The 17370-nt window shown below is 38.3% G+C and overlaps 2 protein-coding genes across 2 annotated transcripts in view; one reads left to right on the top strand and one right to left on the bottom strand.

Annotated features, from left to right (window-relative positions):
- Positions 1-5181, top strand: part of LOC143028453 (uncharacterized) — a 6366-nt gene extending 1185 nt beyond the window's left edge. Inside the window, exons 1-2 of the mRNA XM_076190576.1 lie at positions 1-840; positions 1091-5181. The exon at positions 1-840 is cut by the window's left edge and continues 1185 nt beyond it. Coding sequence (XP_076046691.1) covers positions 3509-4003 — 495 coding nt within the window. The 5' untranslated portion in view covers positions 1-840; positions 1091-3508 and the 3' untranslated portion in view covers positions 4004-5181. The remainder of the gene's footprint in view (positions 841-1090) is intronic.
- LOC143028452 (uncharacterized) overlaps positions 1-15857 on the bottom strand; it is a 34127-nt gene extending 18270 nt beyond the window's left edge. Inside the window, exon 1 of the mRNA XM_076190574.1 lies at positions 14898-15857. Within this exon, the coding sequence (XP_076046689.1) occupies positions 14898-15434 (537 nt within the window). The 5' untranslated portion in view covers positions 15435-15857. The remainder of the gene's footprint in view (positions 1-14897) is intronic.
- Positions 15858-17370: the final 1513 nt, after the last annotated feature.

Here is a 17370-nt window from a genome sequence, read left to right as displayed (position 1 = left end):
TGTGTGTGTGTGTGTGTGTTTATGTGGAAAAGATAATGTGCTGTCTGATGCTCTGTCCCGAGCCTAATTCTCTCAAGAAATATTGATTTTTGTGTTTTGTTATATTATCTATATTTTTTGTGTCTTATGTATTTCCCTAATTTTATTATCATTATGTTCCTTCTAAATTTCTTAAAGTAGTTATTTTAATATGTCGCGAGCTTTACCTTGTCCTTTTGAAACGTGTGTTTATCTTAATTTATCCTATATCATATGCACTTTTGTATGATTTTTAGCTATTATTTTCATTCAATATCTAATTTCGTTTCCAGTCATTGTGGGGGAGGTGTCACGTGCCCGTGATGTACATCTACAGCTATGTCTGTATTTTAGGTTAATGGTTGTAATATGCATGTGTTTTACGCATCTAGACATTCATGTATCTGCCGTGGGTGGTGGGGTAGACCATCCTGCTCAGTCTGCGAATGCGCGTATGGGCTATTGTTTTAATTATACTATTTTCATGTTCCATTTCTTATTAGTCATTTTAGGTTAGTTTTCTCTTTTCATATTCACACTATTCACTTATCTATTACACTGTTACCTTGTTGAATTGCATAATAGTATAAATAAAAATTCACCAATTAATATAAACTGGTAACTGTTTCAAGCGCGGGCAAGTGAGGTCCACATTTGTCCGCATTTGCCCTCTCGCACTCAACGTGTTCAGACGTGCGAAGTAGCCGTTCTTCCTCAGTACCCTAGTGGTATATGCCATTATATATTTATTAAGATAGGCCAGAGCTAGGAAGGAACCCAGGTGTTACTGGTGTATCCTACTATGTCTGGAATCTTTTACTGGTAGTTATGGATATATCTGAATTCTTGTTAATATAATTAATATTATTTAAAAGGCCTTTCTTGTCTCCTATTCGCTTGAAGTATTGATATATTTTCAGTCATTCTTTAACCATATATATATATATATATATATACACATACATGATATAAGGATTCTGAAACATAATTTAATTAATCATCCTCATGTTTTCATATAACTTACTATAACTACACATATCTAATTGAGTGAGAGTTCTTTCATCTATGATAGATGCCAGATTTCCTTCATCTCGAGTATGAAAAGACAAGAGGCCCTTCAGCCAGGCACTCAGGGACAGCGCTCACCAGGCACCCCTTTATTGGCCATATGTCAGAGAGGTCCAGGGAACCAGACTCTAAATAAACTCGAAGTCGACGCGAAGCGAATGGTCAGAAGTCATCGACGGGGTACTCACGCCGTGGGACCGAGACCCAACGTTCTTCACATTGATACCCCTTTTTGACAACACTTAAGAGTGCCCTTCGCGGGGAACGCCCCTTTTACTTTCTGTAACTTTTAGCTAGGGAAGTCTAGCAATCTTCGGAGTTTTCCTCTGGGCTTGCTAGCAGTTTTTGTATCAGACCATTGTTCCTGTTGGATCACCGCCTCCTAAAGGTCCAACTGCATTGCCTCGTGTGCTTACGGGCAGTGTGCCACCGAATGTGAGTAAGTACTGTCCAAGCAGATCCAAGTGTTGGGCATTAAGCAACATGAAGAAAATGAACATCTATACTTACAACGTAAAAACTCTCTCAGAAGACCACAGGGTGGTGAGTCTAATGGAAGGACTAGACAACATCAAGTGGGACATCGTAGGACTGAGCGAAGTCAGAAGAACGGAAGAAAAGCTGATGCAATTACAAGATGGTCACCACCTGTTCTACTATAAAGGTAAGGACAAAGAAAATCCAGTGGAGTAGGATTCTTGATAAACCGAGAAGTTGCTGGTAACGTAGTCAAGTTCAATAGTTTATCAAACAGGGTAGCTTGGATTGTGAATAGGCTGTGTAAAAGGTACACTCTAAAAATACTTCAGGTTTATGTATCAACTTCACAGAGCTCAGACGATGAAATTGAGTCCTTCTATGGATCAAGAAAAAAGTAAGTACACGTTGGTAATAGGCGACTTTAATGCTAAAGTGGGGAAGAAGATGGGGGAGGAGTCGTGCATTGGGAAGTGTGTAGTAGGTGAAAAGAATGACAGAGGCGAGATGTTAGTCAATTTTGCAGACAACTACAAAATGAGGATAATGACCACTTCCTTGCAAAAGCGTGTAGGTCGCAAATGGACCTGGAGAAGTCCAAATGGAACAACAAAGAACGAAGTAGACTTCATATTAGGAGACGAGAGCAAGAGCGTTAGCAATGTTACGGTCATAAATAAAGTCAACATAGGTAGTGACCATAGAATGGTAGGTTGCACAGCTAAATTCAATTTCAGAGCCGAGAGAAATAAACTAGTTTTAAAAAAGAAAATCAGCCTTGCAAAGATTAAGGATAATAAGAAATTTCAGTTAGAAATTAAAAATAGATTCGAAGCTCTAAAAACTAACGAGGACACCGTCGAAGATATGAATTTGAATTTAGTGAATATCATTAGAGAATCAATAGAGAAAGTAGGAAGTACAAAAAGTATTAGAGAAAACAAATACTCCAAAGCTACAAATGACCTAATTAAAAGAAGGACCATACAGATTAAAAGCAGGAGAGACGAAATAGAAAGAGTAGAACTAAACAAGCTTATCAACAAAAGGCAGAGATCAGAGAAGAGAAAGAGAAACATGGATGAAATAGAGGAAACTATTCTGAAAAGTAAAAGTATTAAAGGGACCGAGCGCAGACATGCTTTAGAAAGACAGCAAGTGATATGTTTGAAAGATAGGAATGGAGAAATCATTTAATGATAAGAGTAGAAGAAATTTACCAAGCGCTTTACTCATCAAAGACCGTAGCTGAGTCAGTAAATTCATCTGTAGACGTTAGTAATGTACCAGAGATTACAAAGTAGAATTTGCTCTAAAAAATATGAAACGAAGAAAAGCATCTGGGGAAGATGGTATATCGATAGATCTCTTGAAAGACGCAGGGAAAGAAATTTATATTGGGTTGGCTCTGTTTTACACCCAGTGTTTACGTCTAGAAAGCGTTCCTGAACCGTGGTGGAATGCTATAGTGATTTTGCTTCATAAAAAAGGAGACCAGAATTACCTTAGTAACTGTCGACCGATTAGCTTGCTATCATATGTATATAAATTATTATCCAAGATCCTTACAAATAGATTGTCAAGTTTTAGATGGAAACCAACCGAGAGAATAGGCAGACTTTAGGACCGGATATTCGACTTTAGACCATTTGCAGGCGATGAACCAACTAATCGAGAAAACGACAATACAGTATATCTCTCTGTTTAGCTTTAGTAGATTATGAGAAGGCCTTTGTCTCAGTAGAACAAATAGCAATACTAAACTAGTTACGCAAGCAGGGTGCAAACGAACAGATTGTAAGGGTTTTGGAATATTCATGGGAAAAGTACAGCTATAATTCGACTACACAAAGATACAGAAAAGATCCAAATCGAGAAAGGAGTACGGCAAGGCGATACCATCTCACTCAAATTATCTATAGTTTGTTTGAAAGAGATTTTCAGAATGTTGAGTTGGAGAGAGAAAGGTTTAAAGATTAATTGCGAATATCTGAACCACCTAAGATTTGCGGATGGCATTATTCTTATTTCATTCTACACGGACCACACTACTGTCACTCAGCTTTTCAAGGGCAAAAATCTTTCAGGCCGCCTAGCCAGATGGTTTCTCACGATTGAGGAATTTAACCCAACCCTTAAGCATATTCCAGGGCGTGCAAACAATGTTGCTAATGCATTTTCACGTAATATCCCTGTTGCTGCTGTTGCAGTAATTGACAATTTCTCTCTGAAGGATCTGGCCAAAGCTCAGCGTGAGGACCCTGTTTGGTCTGCTGTTATTTATGCTTTGGAGTCTGGTGATTATACTGCCTTACCAGATTTACCTGTTCCCCTGTCCCAATTTTCCTTCCAGGGCAAGGTTCTCATTCGTAATCTGGAAATGTCTGAGCAGGATGTGGCACAGCTAGTGATCCCTAGTTCCTGTTGTTCTGTCCCTTAGTCATGATGCCCCTCAGGCTGGTCACCCAGGTTGTTACAAAACTCTGGCTATGGCACGTAAGAAGTATTATTGGCCAAAAATGCGACTGGACATTACCTCTTGTGTAGCCCAGTGTAGCTCTTGTGCCCAGAACAAAGGTTCCACGCACACTGCTCCCATCTTAGAGTACTTTACTCCTTCTCGCCCTTTTCAGACTATGACTATAGACCTTTTACAACTGCCTCGTAGTACTCAAGGTTCTGTGTATGTCCTTGTGTGTGTGGACCACTTTAATCGTTTTGTAATATTGGCTCTCTTACGTAGCAAGTTTGTTCCAGTAGTAGCCCATGCTTTAGTGTTTTTATTTTCATACACTACTCCTTCGGTGCTCCTTAGTGACAATGGGTCGGAATTTAGGAAGGAGGTTTTAGCGAGTGAAAAAACGGCTCCTTATGATGTGCTTGATAGTCCTGCTCGTCCCCCCTTCAATACTGAGGACTATAGTTAACTCCAATATCATAAATTGCATAATATTTATAGTTCTGTAAGAGATCAACTTGATGTCTTCAAAGTCAAAATACTGAAACACCACTGTATCCGGACTAAGTATGTTAACATCAGTATTGGTGATCATGTCTATAAGAGCATGCCTGACCGCCGATCTAAACTTAACTGTAAATTTACAGGTTCTCTTTTAGTTACTGGGAAGTTGCATCCAAATAAATTCAGGGTCTTTGATCTTTCCCAGGGACTGAGCGAAGTTGTGCTTGTTGATATATCTAAGGTGACAAGAATGCCTATCCCTGCATTTATTCAACCTCCTCCAAGGCTCCCTGTACAAAATACGTCTTCTGTATCTACACCTCACAATTATAATCTCCGTTCAAGGGGTCCTATGTCTTTATAATTGTATATGTGCATTGCTCATATTATTCATTCTTGCCTTGACCTATACTTTGTATCTTATTTCTCTATTAAGTGTATTGTTTGTACAATGTGTATATCTTGTTTATCTACTGTGTGTATTGATTTGTATTATGTGTAACTTTTGTTTAATATCTAAGTGTCATGTCCCGGACGTCCGGCAATTGCTGTCTTTTTGTCTCATGTTAAGTGGCGCCAGTTCTTTTGTGTATATCTTATACTTGTATACATTTCTTAATTATATATATATTCTTGTTTTGTGTATGTGTTCCCATGTATTGTCCTTATGTCATATGATTATGTATGTTATGTTTATGTGTCTGGGTGTGCTAATGTCATATTTTTTCCACACTTTTGTAATTAGCCTGTAATGTGTGTGGACTGTTATATATGGCTTGCTTTTGTCTTGCCTAGTCATTTCTTCTTTTCGTTTGCTCGGTGGGGTCACCGAGTGGTGGTGGCCGAGCAATGTTGTGGTGTGCGTGCGTGCTAGTGGCACTGTACACGATTGTCATGCATTGTACTTGTGAGTAGATTGGGAAATACATGCTTTCCTCTTTGTATATAAATACTATGAAATTTAATTATATTAATTTATTAAAGTTATTGTATTGATTGTATTTCTATGTGCCCACTGTTTGAAGGAACCATGCGGTCGTGTATGCTTCCCGCCAAATCAGGCTGCATACAGAAACGACGCAGTTTCTAGTTCACCTTCTAATTGTACGCACGTTTTGTTGTAGTGATTTAATTCCTAAAACAAATACACCATTTTCCTTTGTTATACACTTATATTAGCCACCCGACATAAGCGTTGAATGCTGACTTAAAGAGCCATCTCGATGTCTTTGGTACCTTCGGAAAATCATGGGGTATCGCTGGAATAACTTCATATCAAAATAGAGACGGTACTGTGAGACTCAGTCCAGGCCACTTACAAGCAAAAATTGTTAACGTCAATTCTAGCTCTATGTGCACGTGGCGCGTTCCCCTGATGTTGATCCTAAGCACAAGGTTGTATCCATAAGAGACAATCCTCGATGAAGGAGTAGACGGGGTGGACTCCCACAGAATTCATGGCTGGGCAAGTTAAATAAAACTGTCAAGAGTTGTTTGGAGTGCGAAGGATGGCTGCATGGGAGGTTGCTCAGAGAGACCGTGGGGACTGGCTCCGACTTGTGAATGAAGCAATGAGCTTCCTTGCGTATGTCCCCAATTGATGATCATGAATATTCGCGTTGTTATACATGACTTCTCGTGTATACTGCCTGAAGGAAAGGAGCAAAAGACAAATAGTCTGTACGGTAAGGCCTGGGAGTCTTTGTGGGTGTCTGGAGTGTAGTTTATGTTTGTGTTGGTCGAGTGTACGGATGTAGGTAAATCTTCTTGAATATCTAACTGATTCGAGTGATCATATGCTATTCCGCACAGGTTTGTATCGTCAGCAATTTTGAAAACAAATTATTTCAGATCATGGTTTATATAGTTTATATGCTATGAACAGAAGTGGTCCAAGAACGGAAGCCTGAGGAACCCCACTCGTAACATATTTCCAAATAGAATTTTTGCAAATCAGAACAACTTGCTGTTTATAATTGTTCAACCAGGTCCAGATAAGTTAAATCTACATGGTTTCTTTTTTCATAATTCGAAATGACTGTAGCTTTGAATAGGTTAATCACACAAGAACGTTTCCGTCTGAATACATGCTAGCTTTCATCAAATAGTTAATTTCCATGTGATGTTCGATAGCATCTCTGATGATAGTTTCCATAAATTTGTCTACGATTGAGGTTAAGCTTAAAGGTTTGCAGTTGATTGGCTTCGTTTTGTCATCCTTTTTGAATATGAGAGTAACATTAGCTAATTTCCATCCTCTTGTTACATCCCCGGATATGATAGAACATTTAAAATTAATTTCTAATGGGACAACAATTTTATTTTTTATCTCCTTCAAGATGCCAACGTCAGGCCCTGATGTTTGAATAACTTTGAGCCTTTCTATACATCTTCCCATCTTTTCTTTGGCTATATTTACAGAAGTAAACTTCCCCTCAGCTTATCACAAGCTTTAGCTAAGACTTCACTTTGAAGTGTTTCATTTACGAATACGGAACTAAAATAGCTGTTAAAGCTGCTAAGGGGCACACTGGAGAGTATCCAGAGCATTAAATTACAAAATCAAAAGTAAAGAAAAAATCTGTCTTGGATATTTTGTCACTTGACAAGCAGCAAAATCGTGGATGAGGGACACTCCTGATAAACATAAAAGTAGCTTTTCACGATAACGACGAAAAGATGATAAAGCCGTAGAATGCCTAATACGCCCTGGAGTGGTTGTTGTTGGTGTTCCGTATGAGGCGAAGAATATAAAAAGATTGAGATATTACAAAGAAGAATGACCAAACTGTTCCCCACCATGAAATACAAAACGTATGGACGTAGAATCATTAACATTTAAAAGGTAGGGTTACTCAGGTCACTAGAAAAGAAATATAGAGGATATCACCTGTTCTGGGAGAGGAGTCATAAGGTCACGAGAACAAATGGGGAAAAAGTCTAAAGGTAAACAGTTTCCCATATAGCTGCTTCTTTCCTGTATACTACACCCCCAACACACACAAAGACAAACACACACACACACACAAACACACAAACGCGCGAGCTAGGCACAAGTGCTCATGTTTGGCACTGTGCCTGGGCTCTGGGCAGGCACGTCAGCGCAACTTGGCACTGTCCTACTGCATTGGCGCTTTGCCTTGACTTTGTGGTATATTTTAATTCTCATGTTTTGTTGCGTTTTATCGTCTTTGTCTTGTCTGGTTTTCCTTTCTCCTGTCATGTTGTATACACTGTTGCGCTGCGTTTGTATTGCTGTGTCATCATCGTCATCAATTGGAAGCAGGTTTCGCGGACCGCGTTACTTCAGTCACACCCTGACGCTTGTCCTCATGGTCTCTCCGAGGAAGCTTCCATGTAGACACCCTTCAATCCTACTCCAAACAACTCGACAATTTAATTTGCCCCAGTCATGAATTCTGTGGAAGTCCCCTTCGTCTCCTCCTCCATCGAGGGTTGTCTTTTGTGGAGACAACGCTGAATAGGATCATCATCAGGGAAACGTAACGCATACCCATATAGCTGGAATTGGCTTTCAATAATCATACTCGTAAATAGCCTAGACTAAGTCTCACAGTAGTTTCTAGTTTGATATGAAGTAATTCCAAGGATACCCCATGATTCTCCTAAAGCACTTAGGTGTTTGATGTAATTATTTAGGTTATTTCATGTAGTGCAGTGTACTCTATATATCACTGTAATATCCCGCTCTCTCCTTTGCAATATTGTGTTGAACGAATTCGACTGTATATTACGTATGTGTTATGCATTCCGTCGTCGCTGTGTGTATTGCTATATGTCATATATGTTGCAATGTATTATGCATGAATATATTTTTCGCGTTACTTGGAAGTCGCGTTTATATTTAGCATATTACTTTCTAGTTGGTGCGTCCTTATATTTACGTTTACGAAGAATTGATGCGTCTTGTTGTTCAAAGTCCAAATTTGCGGACCTTTGTTAGTCAATTCATACCTGGAGTTCCCCCTTAGTAGAATGACATTGTCTGGCATAGACGTTAGGTAGAATAAAACCTCCAGTATTGTACAGTCGAGACAACTTTAACTTGATCGAGTCCGAAATTCCACATAGGTTGAATAAAATTGTCTAATAGGCGCTGATGTAGAATAGTCAGTCGACAGCAAGAACAAAACGCCAGAAGTGTCATACAGGCAGAAATGGGATAATCGAGACGGCCCCCCTCTCTGCTAAGAGTCCTTCTAAACTGAAGAGATTGAAGTAGCTCGTTGTCAACACGAGAATTGCCGAGTGCAACACGAGAACGAATTATTTGTTTATTCAAAATAGCCTACTTCTCTGATGCATTATTTTATGGGGTTTGTAACCCTTGTATCTCGTACCAGTATGCTTTATGATTTTGCGCATTTGGTAAATATAATTTTCTCACCTTTCTCACCAGACGCACCGTAGGCTATGCCTGCCATTGTCCGGCTTCTACGAATCTCCGCCAGAGGTCTCTGTCCCTGAAGTCCTCATTCTCTAATTAATTCTTGCAATTTTCTTCCTATTTGTTCAGCAGCTACTTCCACTTCCATTGTCCATCGTTTCCTAGGGCGTCCTATTGGCCTCCTACAACTGGAAATGTTAATATTTCCTTTGTGATTATTTGTGCTGCTAGACTGACATTTTGTTAATATTCATGTTGGTATTAGCTTCACTTCTATGTTCTGCTGATAAGTTGGTTGAACTACTACTTGTTCAGTTGTGTTGTATAGCGCGTTATATTAGCTTCAACAAATAAAAACTCGCATATACCACATTATTGGTGTAGCACAACTGATGGATATTCATAACCTGCGCAGATTCACAGGCCTATGGTCTATTGGTTTGGGGTGGGGCGGGGGGTTCTCATTCGCGTAGAACGTCCCTTACGTTACTCTTCTTCAGAATCTAACTAGACCATGGGAGATGACAAAAAAAAAAAAAAAAAAAAAAAAAAAAAAAAAAAAAAAATAAAAATAAAAAAAAAAATAATAATAATAATAATAATAAATAAATAAATGAATAAATAAATAAATACATACATAAATAAATAGATAAATAAATGAATAAATAAATGAATAAATAAATGAATAAATAAATAAATAAATAGATAAAATAAATAAGATAAATGAAAAAATAAAAATAAATATAGATAGATAAAAACAAACAAACAAACAAACAAACAATAAAAGCTACTCTAGTATACCCTATGCACTGAGATCTGACCGTTAGGGCGGACCACTGGGAGTTCCCCTGTGGTGCCACATATAATTATTTTATAGTTTTATTTTATTATATAATTCTATTTTATAATTTTATAATGTTGCCTCATATGATTATATTATAATTTTTTGTCACACACCACCACTGAGATAAAAATCAAAGCAATGTTTTCTATACAAAGGTTTCGTTTCTTTAAGTGTAGATATGGCATATGTGCATGCGAGAGCGACATTGCCACTACATCTAATCTCTGGCCCCGCCCCCCTCACTCTGCATTCAGAAAACATTGCATCCACACGCACGTTCTCGCCATGGATGCCCATATGTGGCAACACCGGGAAATCTCCTAGCCACGCCTTATCGGTCATTTCTCCTTGCGTTGACTATAGTAAATAAGAAAAAATATATTTTTATGTAGCCCTCTTATACACAAAAAAGATATATCGTGCATGAGCGTATGTTGCTGAAATAAGTATAGTCTTGCACAAGGGAAAAAATCAACCAAATTTATAATTCTGAGATATAGAAATGACGAGGGACATTTATCGTGCCATAAATGGTTCAAAATGAACTATTAAACTATGAAACAATATAAATTCATTAGCAAAAAGCTAAAAAATATTTATATATGTTTTCCCGTATCTGCCATGTAAGAGGCTGGTAGACAAGGTAGATATAGGGGTAGGTGGCGAGAATTCAATTCTTGAGTTGGGTGTTTGGTAGACAACAGTCATAGGCGAAGGAATTGCATAATCTCGCTCCTCGTCTAAAGTTTAAAAACAACCGCTAGGGACCAGATTTCATTGCTGTATTACGCTGATGTTACATGATGTAAACTAAGCCACTGATGCATTGATATCGAGATTGCTTGAGTAAGCAGTATTGCTTAAGACGTTTGTAACAGTCTTTCTGATTGGAAAAAAAGTGGAGGAGAAAATTCAATTGGTTCATGGGAGTAAAGTCACGCCCTTAGGGGAGCTACTTAGATGTAAGAGTAAAGAGCATTTGACTAAAGAAATCATGACGCCAATGCGAACTGACCTAGTGATCAAATTGAGGATTCCAGTTGGGAGTCCCTTGGTGTAAATTGACAAGCCAAGTGTAACATTTCGGGAAGAAGAGCTTAATTCCCCTCCCTTATACAGAGTGATGGAACTTGACTAAGATGGTCGGAACCTAAGGGTCTTCCTACAGAAAAATATTGTGAATGACTAGCCTACATAAGGACAGTGAGGAAAAGAAAGTAGAAGCGAGAAACGAAATACAAAACTATAGAAGAGAACAGTAAACAGTGGAAATAACAACGGAGGTAACAGTCATATGCCTTGCTGAATATTCTGCAGTCAGAGGGAGGGAATTTTATATCTTTTGAGGTAACTTTCTGCGTGAAGGTTTTGTATTTATATATGTTAGGATACTATATATTACAAGGGAGGATCCCAAAACATCAGAAATAGGGTGGGGACAGATCAACAGGTGTTGGAAGCTTAGGGTTTAAGATGTAAGAATCCAAATTATTGACAGTGTTGGTTTTGTTGGTACATTCTTTAACCATTTTTACACTCGGCAGCTACACAATTAATCATAATCTATTAGATTTTCTCACAGCTATTCAATAGATTCGATGCTTAACAATGCCGTGTGAATAGCACTGTTTGACTACTCAAACGTCACACTTCCAAAGATTCTCGAAACTATTTTCAATGTGCAGGCGGTTTTTTTGAAGTTACTAAAATAGCATTTCCCCCCCCTTAATTCAATTCTAATTGCAGAAATATTCCATGGGAATGGTCGGCAATGATTTTGTGTTTACTCTGCTCGGATTTTTCTTAACCCATTAAACTCCGAAGACAAGATACTTGTCATTTGGTCAAATAAAACAAAAAATCATAAAACGCCAAAATGTTTGATCAAACACCAGAAAAAATATGACGTCAGTCCTCGCTTCGCGAAGAGAAGACTGACGTCATATTTTTTCTGGTGTTTGATCAAACATTTTGGCGTTTTATGATTTTTTGTTTTATTTGACCAAATGACAAGAATCTTGTCATCGCAGTTTAATGGATTAAGCGTCTCCCATTGTCAGCTTACGTCACCGAAATGTGAAAATAGTTCTTGGCTTAGCGTCTTGGAAAATTATCCGATTTCTTTCAAGCCGGATCAATATGATCTTTATCCTATTTCCCACTTGTAATCCTCTCAAAATAGTGAAAAATTAATCATTTGAAGTTCGACAAAGTAAATTGTTCGGGAGCCATGATCGGACGAGGTTTGTTGCACCTGTACCAGAGCATTACAAGCTGTGTCAAATTGATATGGACAAAATTGTATTTGCGGTAGACATTATGCAGTTATTGTTCGTTACAGCGTGACCACTTTGTAAATAAAGGGTGTCTAATTTTACCGGAATTAGTTTTTTTGTACTTCCCAAAGTCAATAATAACTCGTTTTTCATTTGTTGGATTTGTGAAATCACTGATCCCGTCCTCAAAACCTCGTCTGCTTCTGCCATTCTACCAAAACCTACCCACAGCGCCATCTTACTCCGCGATGACGTTCTTCATGTATTTGATGAATAATTATCGTGTCGACTACCGCAGGCTGTTTAACAACAAATTTGGAAATTAAAAGAAAGAACTACAGACGAAAATTCACGATTGGGATGAAAAGAATAAGAGGAAAGAGGCGGAGAATAATATAGTAATAACATACAGAACACAAAGGCAGAAGAAAGCTTACGATGACCACCCGGCATCAGTGATATTATTTACGTACAGAATCTACATGAAAAGCTAAATGATTGAACTAGATTTTCATACAAAAATACTAAATGGCCCTATTTAAAACATATTCCAAACAAATTAAAGGGATATTGTTTTTGGAAATTTAGGCTAAATTGATCAGATAAGTTTAGAAAGATAAAACTAGGAGAATAAGTGCATAACAAACATATATAATATAACAAAACATATAACAAAAGAGAAAATAAAATAATTTAATTGGTTAGGTTAACACTAGGAGTAAGATGATCTAGTTTTGCTTTAGGCTTAGCCTATCCCTTGACACATCAGTCAGTTTTCCTGTTCTTTCTGCCCTCTATCCCTAGATTTCCTCTTCCTGATACTCCTCCTCCCCACTTTCTTCATTACTATGGTCGGACTTCCCATTTTCATCATCATTGTCAAGAAGGTCAACTTTGGCATGTTCAGTCATTTCCTGATCATCTTTTGACGTTTGGCGTTGTATCATTTGCTCAATCCTATGTGGCTGATAATGAACGAACTCCACTAATTCCTCTTCTTCAGATTTAATGAAATCCTGTGACATTTTTCAATAGAACCCGCGAGTGTGCACCCAATAATCAGATCTAAGGCGCTATTGTTTTGATACAATGACTATTATAACGTTCGGTTGATGCGTGATGAATCTTCGGAAATCCGCTATCATAAATACATATTTTAATCTGAATATGACTATTACGATGTGTGGATCGACTAGGATATTTTACAACACCTTTTCTAAAAGGGAGTGGGTGGTTTAGGAAAATGATTTCATCAATTGCACTCTGACCTTAAGGGAATCATAGAAGGACCATCTCACACCTTTCCAGAAAAGTTCATGTCGACAGATCCAGTCGTTTTGACTCAGAAGAAACGTGGAACTTATGAAAGACACAAAAGATCACACCGAGAACCTCTGTGGCTAAAATAGACATATGTTGCAAGACAATACCTATATGTCTTTGTGCTTACCCTTGAGTTTATGATTTGTTCATTCTATACTGGTGCATGTGTGCGCTCGGTGAAATGTGGCAAATAGTGGTAAGCTTCAACGGATGCCCATTGTGTAATCTGACCCTCGGTCAGAAAGGGTGACATTCACAGCCACCTGCATCAAGCTCCGAAGACGACCAGGAATATTGCCAAAACATAGCATTAACTACAAGTTATTCATTACGTCGATAGGATGTTTCTTCGTGTGTGTGTATATATATATATATATATATGTATGTATATATATATATATATATATACACATATATATACATATAAATATATACATATATACATACATATACATATATACATATTATATACATATACATATATACATATATATTATATATATATATTATATATATACATATATATACATACATAAATATATATATACACACATATATATATATATATACATATATATATACATATATACAGTATATAAATATACATATATATATACATATATATATATTATATATATACATATATATACATACATATATATATATATACATATATATAATATATATATATACATATATAATATATATATATTATATATATATATATATATATATATATATTTCCTGAATATATGCACACACACACACACACACACACACGCACGCACACACACACACACACACACACACACACACACACACACACACACATATATATATATATATATATATATATATATATATTGCAGAAAAGGTTAGACAATTGAGTGGAAAAGGTGGTAGAGAAACGCAGGTTGCAGTAGGAACACTATATTACTGACATTTCGACTCAAAGAAGACTTGTTAGTCGAAACGTCAGTAATATACTTGCAATGTTCCCACTCAGACTTGCGTTTCTCTACCACCTTTTCCACTCATATATATTTTATACTGGGTCCTCACATTCAGTTCTATACAGTACATAAATTTAGTCATAAGGAATATACAATTATTTATAGAATTGTAACTATGTTGGCAACCGACACGCATTCTCCACATCGCTCTCAAGTGGCAAGCTACAGACTAGGCTTAACTACGCTACCATCAAAACTTACAAATAAATAGAAGAACATAAACGACACCTATTATCTAAACGTCTCCAAATTAATGTAGTCCAACAACGTATACATACATTCGTGGTCTACAGGACACAAAGTGAGCTGGATCACCACCGAAAGCGGCCTTGTTCCTACTGCAATCATTATCATTGCAGTCATACTGTATCCCTTCTCATGGGACACAATTAATTTGCGACCAGTAAAATAACAGTGAACCAATGAAATGACACTAATTAAATTCTTATCTCCCGGTAACAAGTAAAAACTGGCAATGCTCCAATAGGAATATTTGAATGTCACGTACCCATGGCATGCTGTATCCGTGATGGAGTGACGTGGCAGCATACGTGGTCAGGTAGGCTTGACGATCTAGGCAGCACGTCACGCGCCACGTGACTGCGCGATGGAAGAAGGGTTGGGCGAATACGTCAGTCAAGGGCGCCGCCCCCAAGGCCTGACACTCCCCCGCGCTGATGGTGGAGACCATCCGAGCGACAGCGCGCGGTGCTCCTGCCTCCGTCAGGAGACCGCGCAGACGACGGAGACCGAAGGTCGATATGAGGGCATTGCGGCATAACAGAAGGAGAGGACTGGGGTCGTGGTATGTGCCGCAGTTGGATGACGTAATGTTGGGAGTGCTGCTCATGTTACTGGGCAACGGGTCGTAATAGGTGGCAGGGTTTCGGCGGAACGGGTGATAGGTGTGGAAGGTGCCGCCGAGTTGATGAAGTAAAGTTTCTACAGCAGGGGGCAAACCCAACACAGGATTTGAGGGTCGCCAAGGAGCAGGAGTTCTGGGCAGGAGGGAATTGCGAGGGGGCGAGGCGGCCACGATAGTCATGACGTTGAACTTGAGTGGACACTATTCGGTAGAGGGGAGTAGGAGTGTTGCTGCGATCGATAGGCAGTGATGTGTTCTCAATAGGTCTTGTATAGCTACACAATTTGCCTTGCACCGGGCTTTCATTACTCACTGGCCCATAGTTAAACTGCTAATTTACTACTGAAGTCCTTGTTCCCTAACATTTTCACTCACGGTGCCTGTTACAGTGTGTGGTAAACTTACACACCCACGAAGTGAGAGAGCGCTGTAAACATTTTATTCGCCTGCTGCTGTGCTGAGAAAAATATGTTACAATCGGTGTAAACACTCAGTGTACACAACTCCACGAATGCGAATAGTTCAGTCAAAGTATCTTCCTGTGTGGCTCTTATATGCACTTCTTATAATGCCAACGTTCCGACTAGGGTAACTCGTTTCAGCTAGCCTTTTATATTCTATTCGTTTCGCTAAACATAGTCTAAAAATATAACTGTACTGAACATTGTGCTATGGTTATTCTTATCATGAAAATATCCACTTGAAATAAGATGTCATTGTCTCCTATTTGTACGAATCAATATACAGACTTCGTTAAAACCAACATATATACTAAACCCGCAAAATGGACCAGAACAAATCATACGTCTGGCAGATACGAACGCACGTGTCAACGTGCATCCTTCTGGTTACGAACACTGTTTTCTTTTTCAGGTGCGGGTTGTAGTGGATTGGCCAGAATTTTATGTTATAATTTTTACGTGATGGTTATTACTCCATACCAAATTATACTCTTGCATGAGAGGGATATTTAGAATGTGTCAAAAACTCAGTATATTAAGAGAAAAACATCACTGTATTCTGTTAGCTATTTATGCAATACATAATTAGGATGAGTTGGAAAACACATCCCACCTCACCCCCGCCCTGACTGACGGGGGAGGAGGATACTTTGCTGTTACTCTGCGTCGTCCTTTAGGCACACGTCATCGCTCAGGTCAGGTAATTTATTTATTTATTTATTTATGTCTTATTTATTTATCTTTTTAATTAACTAACCTAATAATGTTCCCAAATCGTAAACAGAGTTATAGAAAAACTTTACCATGACCTTGATGATGGCGCGAGCGACGGCGGAGCGTTTTGAACCTTTGTCTATCGGTGTGTGCGTGTGTGTGTGGGTGGGGGGTCTACAATTGATCACATGACTATATTATATACATACATGTACACATACATGTATACATACATACATATAAACATACATGCTTCGTAGCAAAATCACATACTGTACGCCTTAAAGAATTTAAGGATGTTGACATTCTATATCATGTAAATATTGTGAGAAATGCTATATTGATGAGATTGGAAAAGAAAGTAAAGTGGTCATAGACCAACCTAAATATAGCGTTAGTAGTGGGCAAATGTCCAACACGCAATTTGTGCACAAGCGAGTCTATATTATTGATTGAAATTTTTCAAGAGTTTGTTAAAAGTAAGTCCTGCTCAGATACATTACTGACTTCAATCTGCTGAAAAATACATTTTGTGAGAAATCGAATCTAAATAATGGATTATACAAATTATATAATTATATTAAGAACATTATTACCCAAACGTCCGCGTAGCAGGCCACGTGAACCCGAAAGGGATCTCCCGTTGCTATATGCTTCTCCAGCTAATTGTGTCATCTGTGCATGCCAGGGTTGGCGACCCTTGACACGCGTGTAAGACTTGGCGCACTAACGAATTATTTCTGGCACGCGAAACCCAGAGTTCAACTTAAAATAAAATAGGTAATGATAATAATAAAAACGACGACGACGACGATAACGATAGCGATGACGATGACGATGACGATGACGACGACGACGACGACGACGACGACGACGACGACGATGACGATGACGATGATGATGATGATGATGATGATGATGATGATGATGATGATGATGAT

Source organism: Oratosquilla oratoria, chromosome 9 (assembly GCF_046742065.1).
Source record: "Oratosquilla oratoria isolate Oo_2021 chromosome 9, ASM4674206v1, whole genome shotgun sequence".
Taxonomy (NCBI): domain Eukaryota; kingdom Metazoa; phylum Arthropoda; class Malacostraca; order Stomatopoda; family Squillidae; genus Oratosquilla; species Oratosquilla oratoria.
Note: the sequence above shows the minus strand (reverse complement) of the source record. Positions and strands in the feature narration are given on the sequence as shown.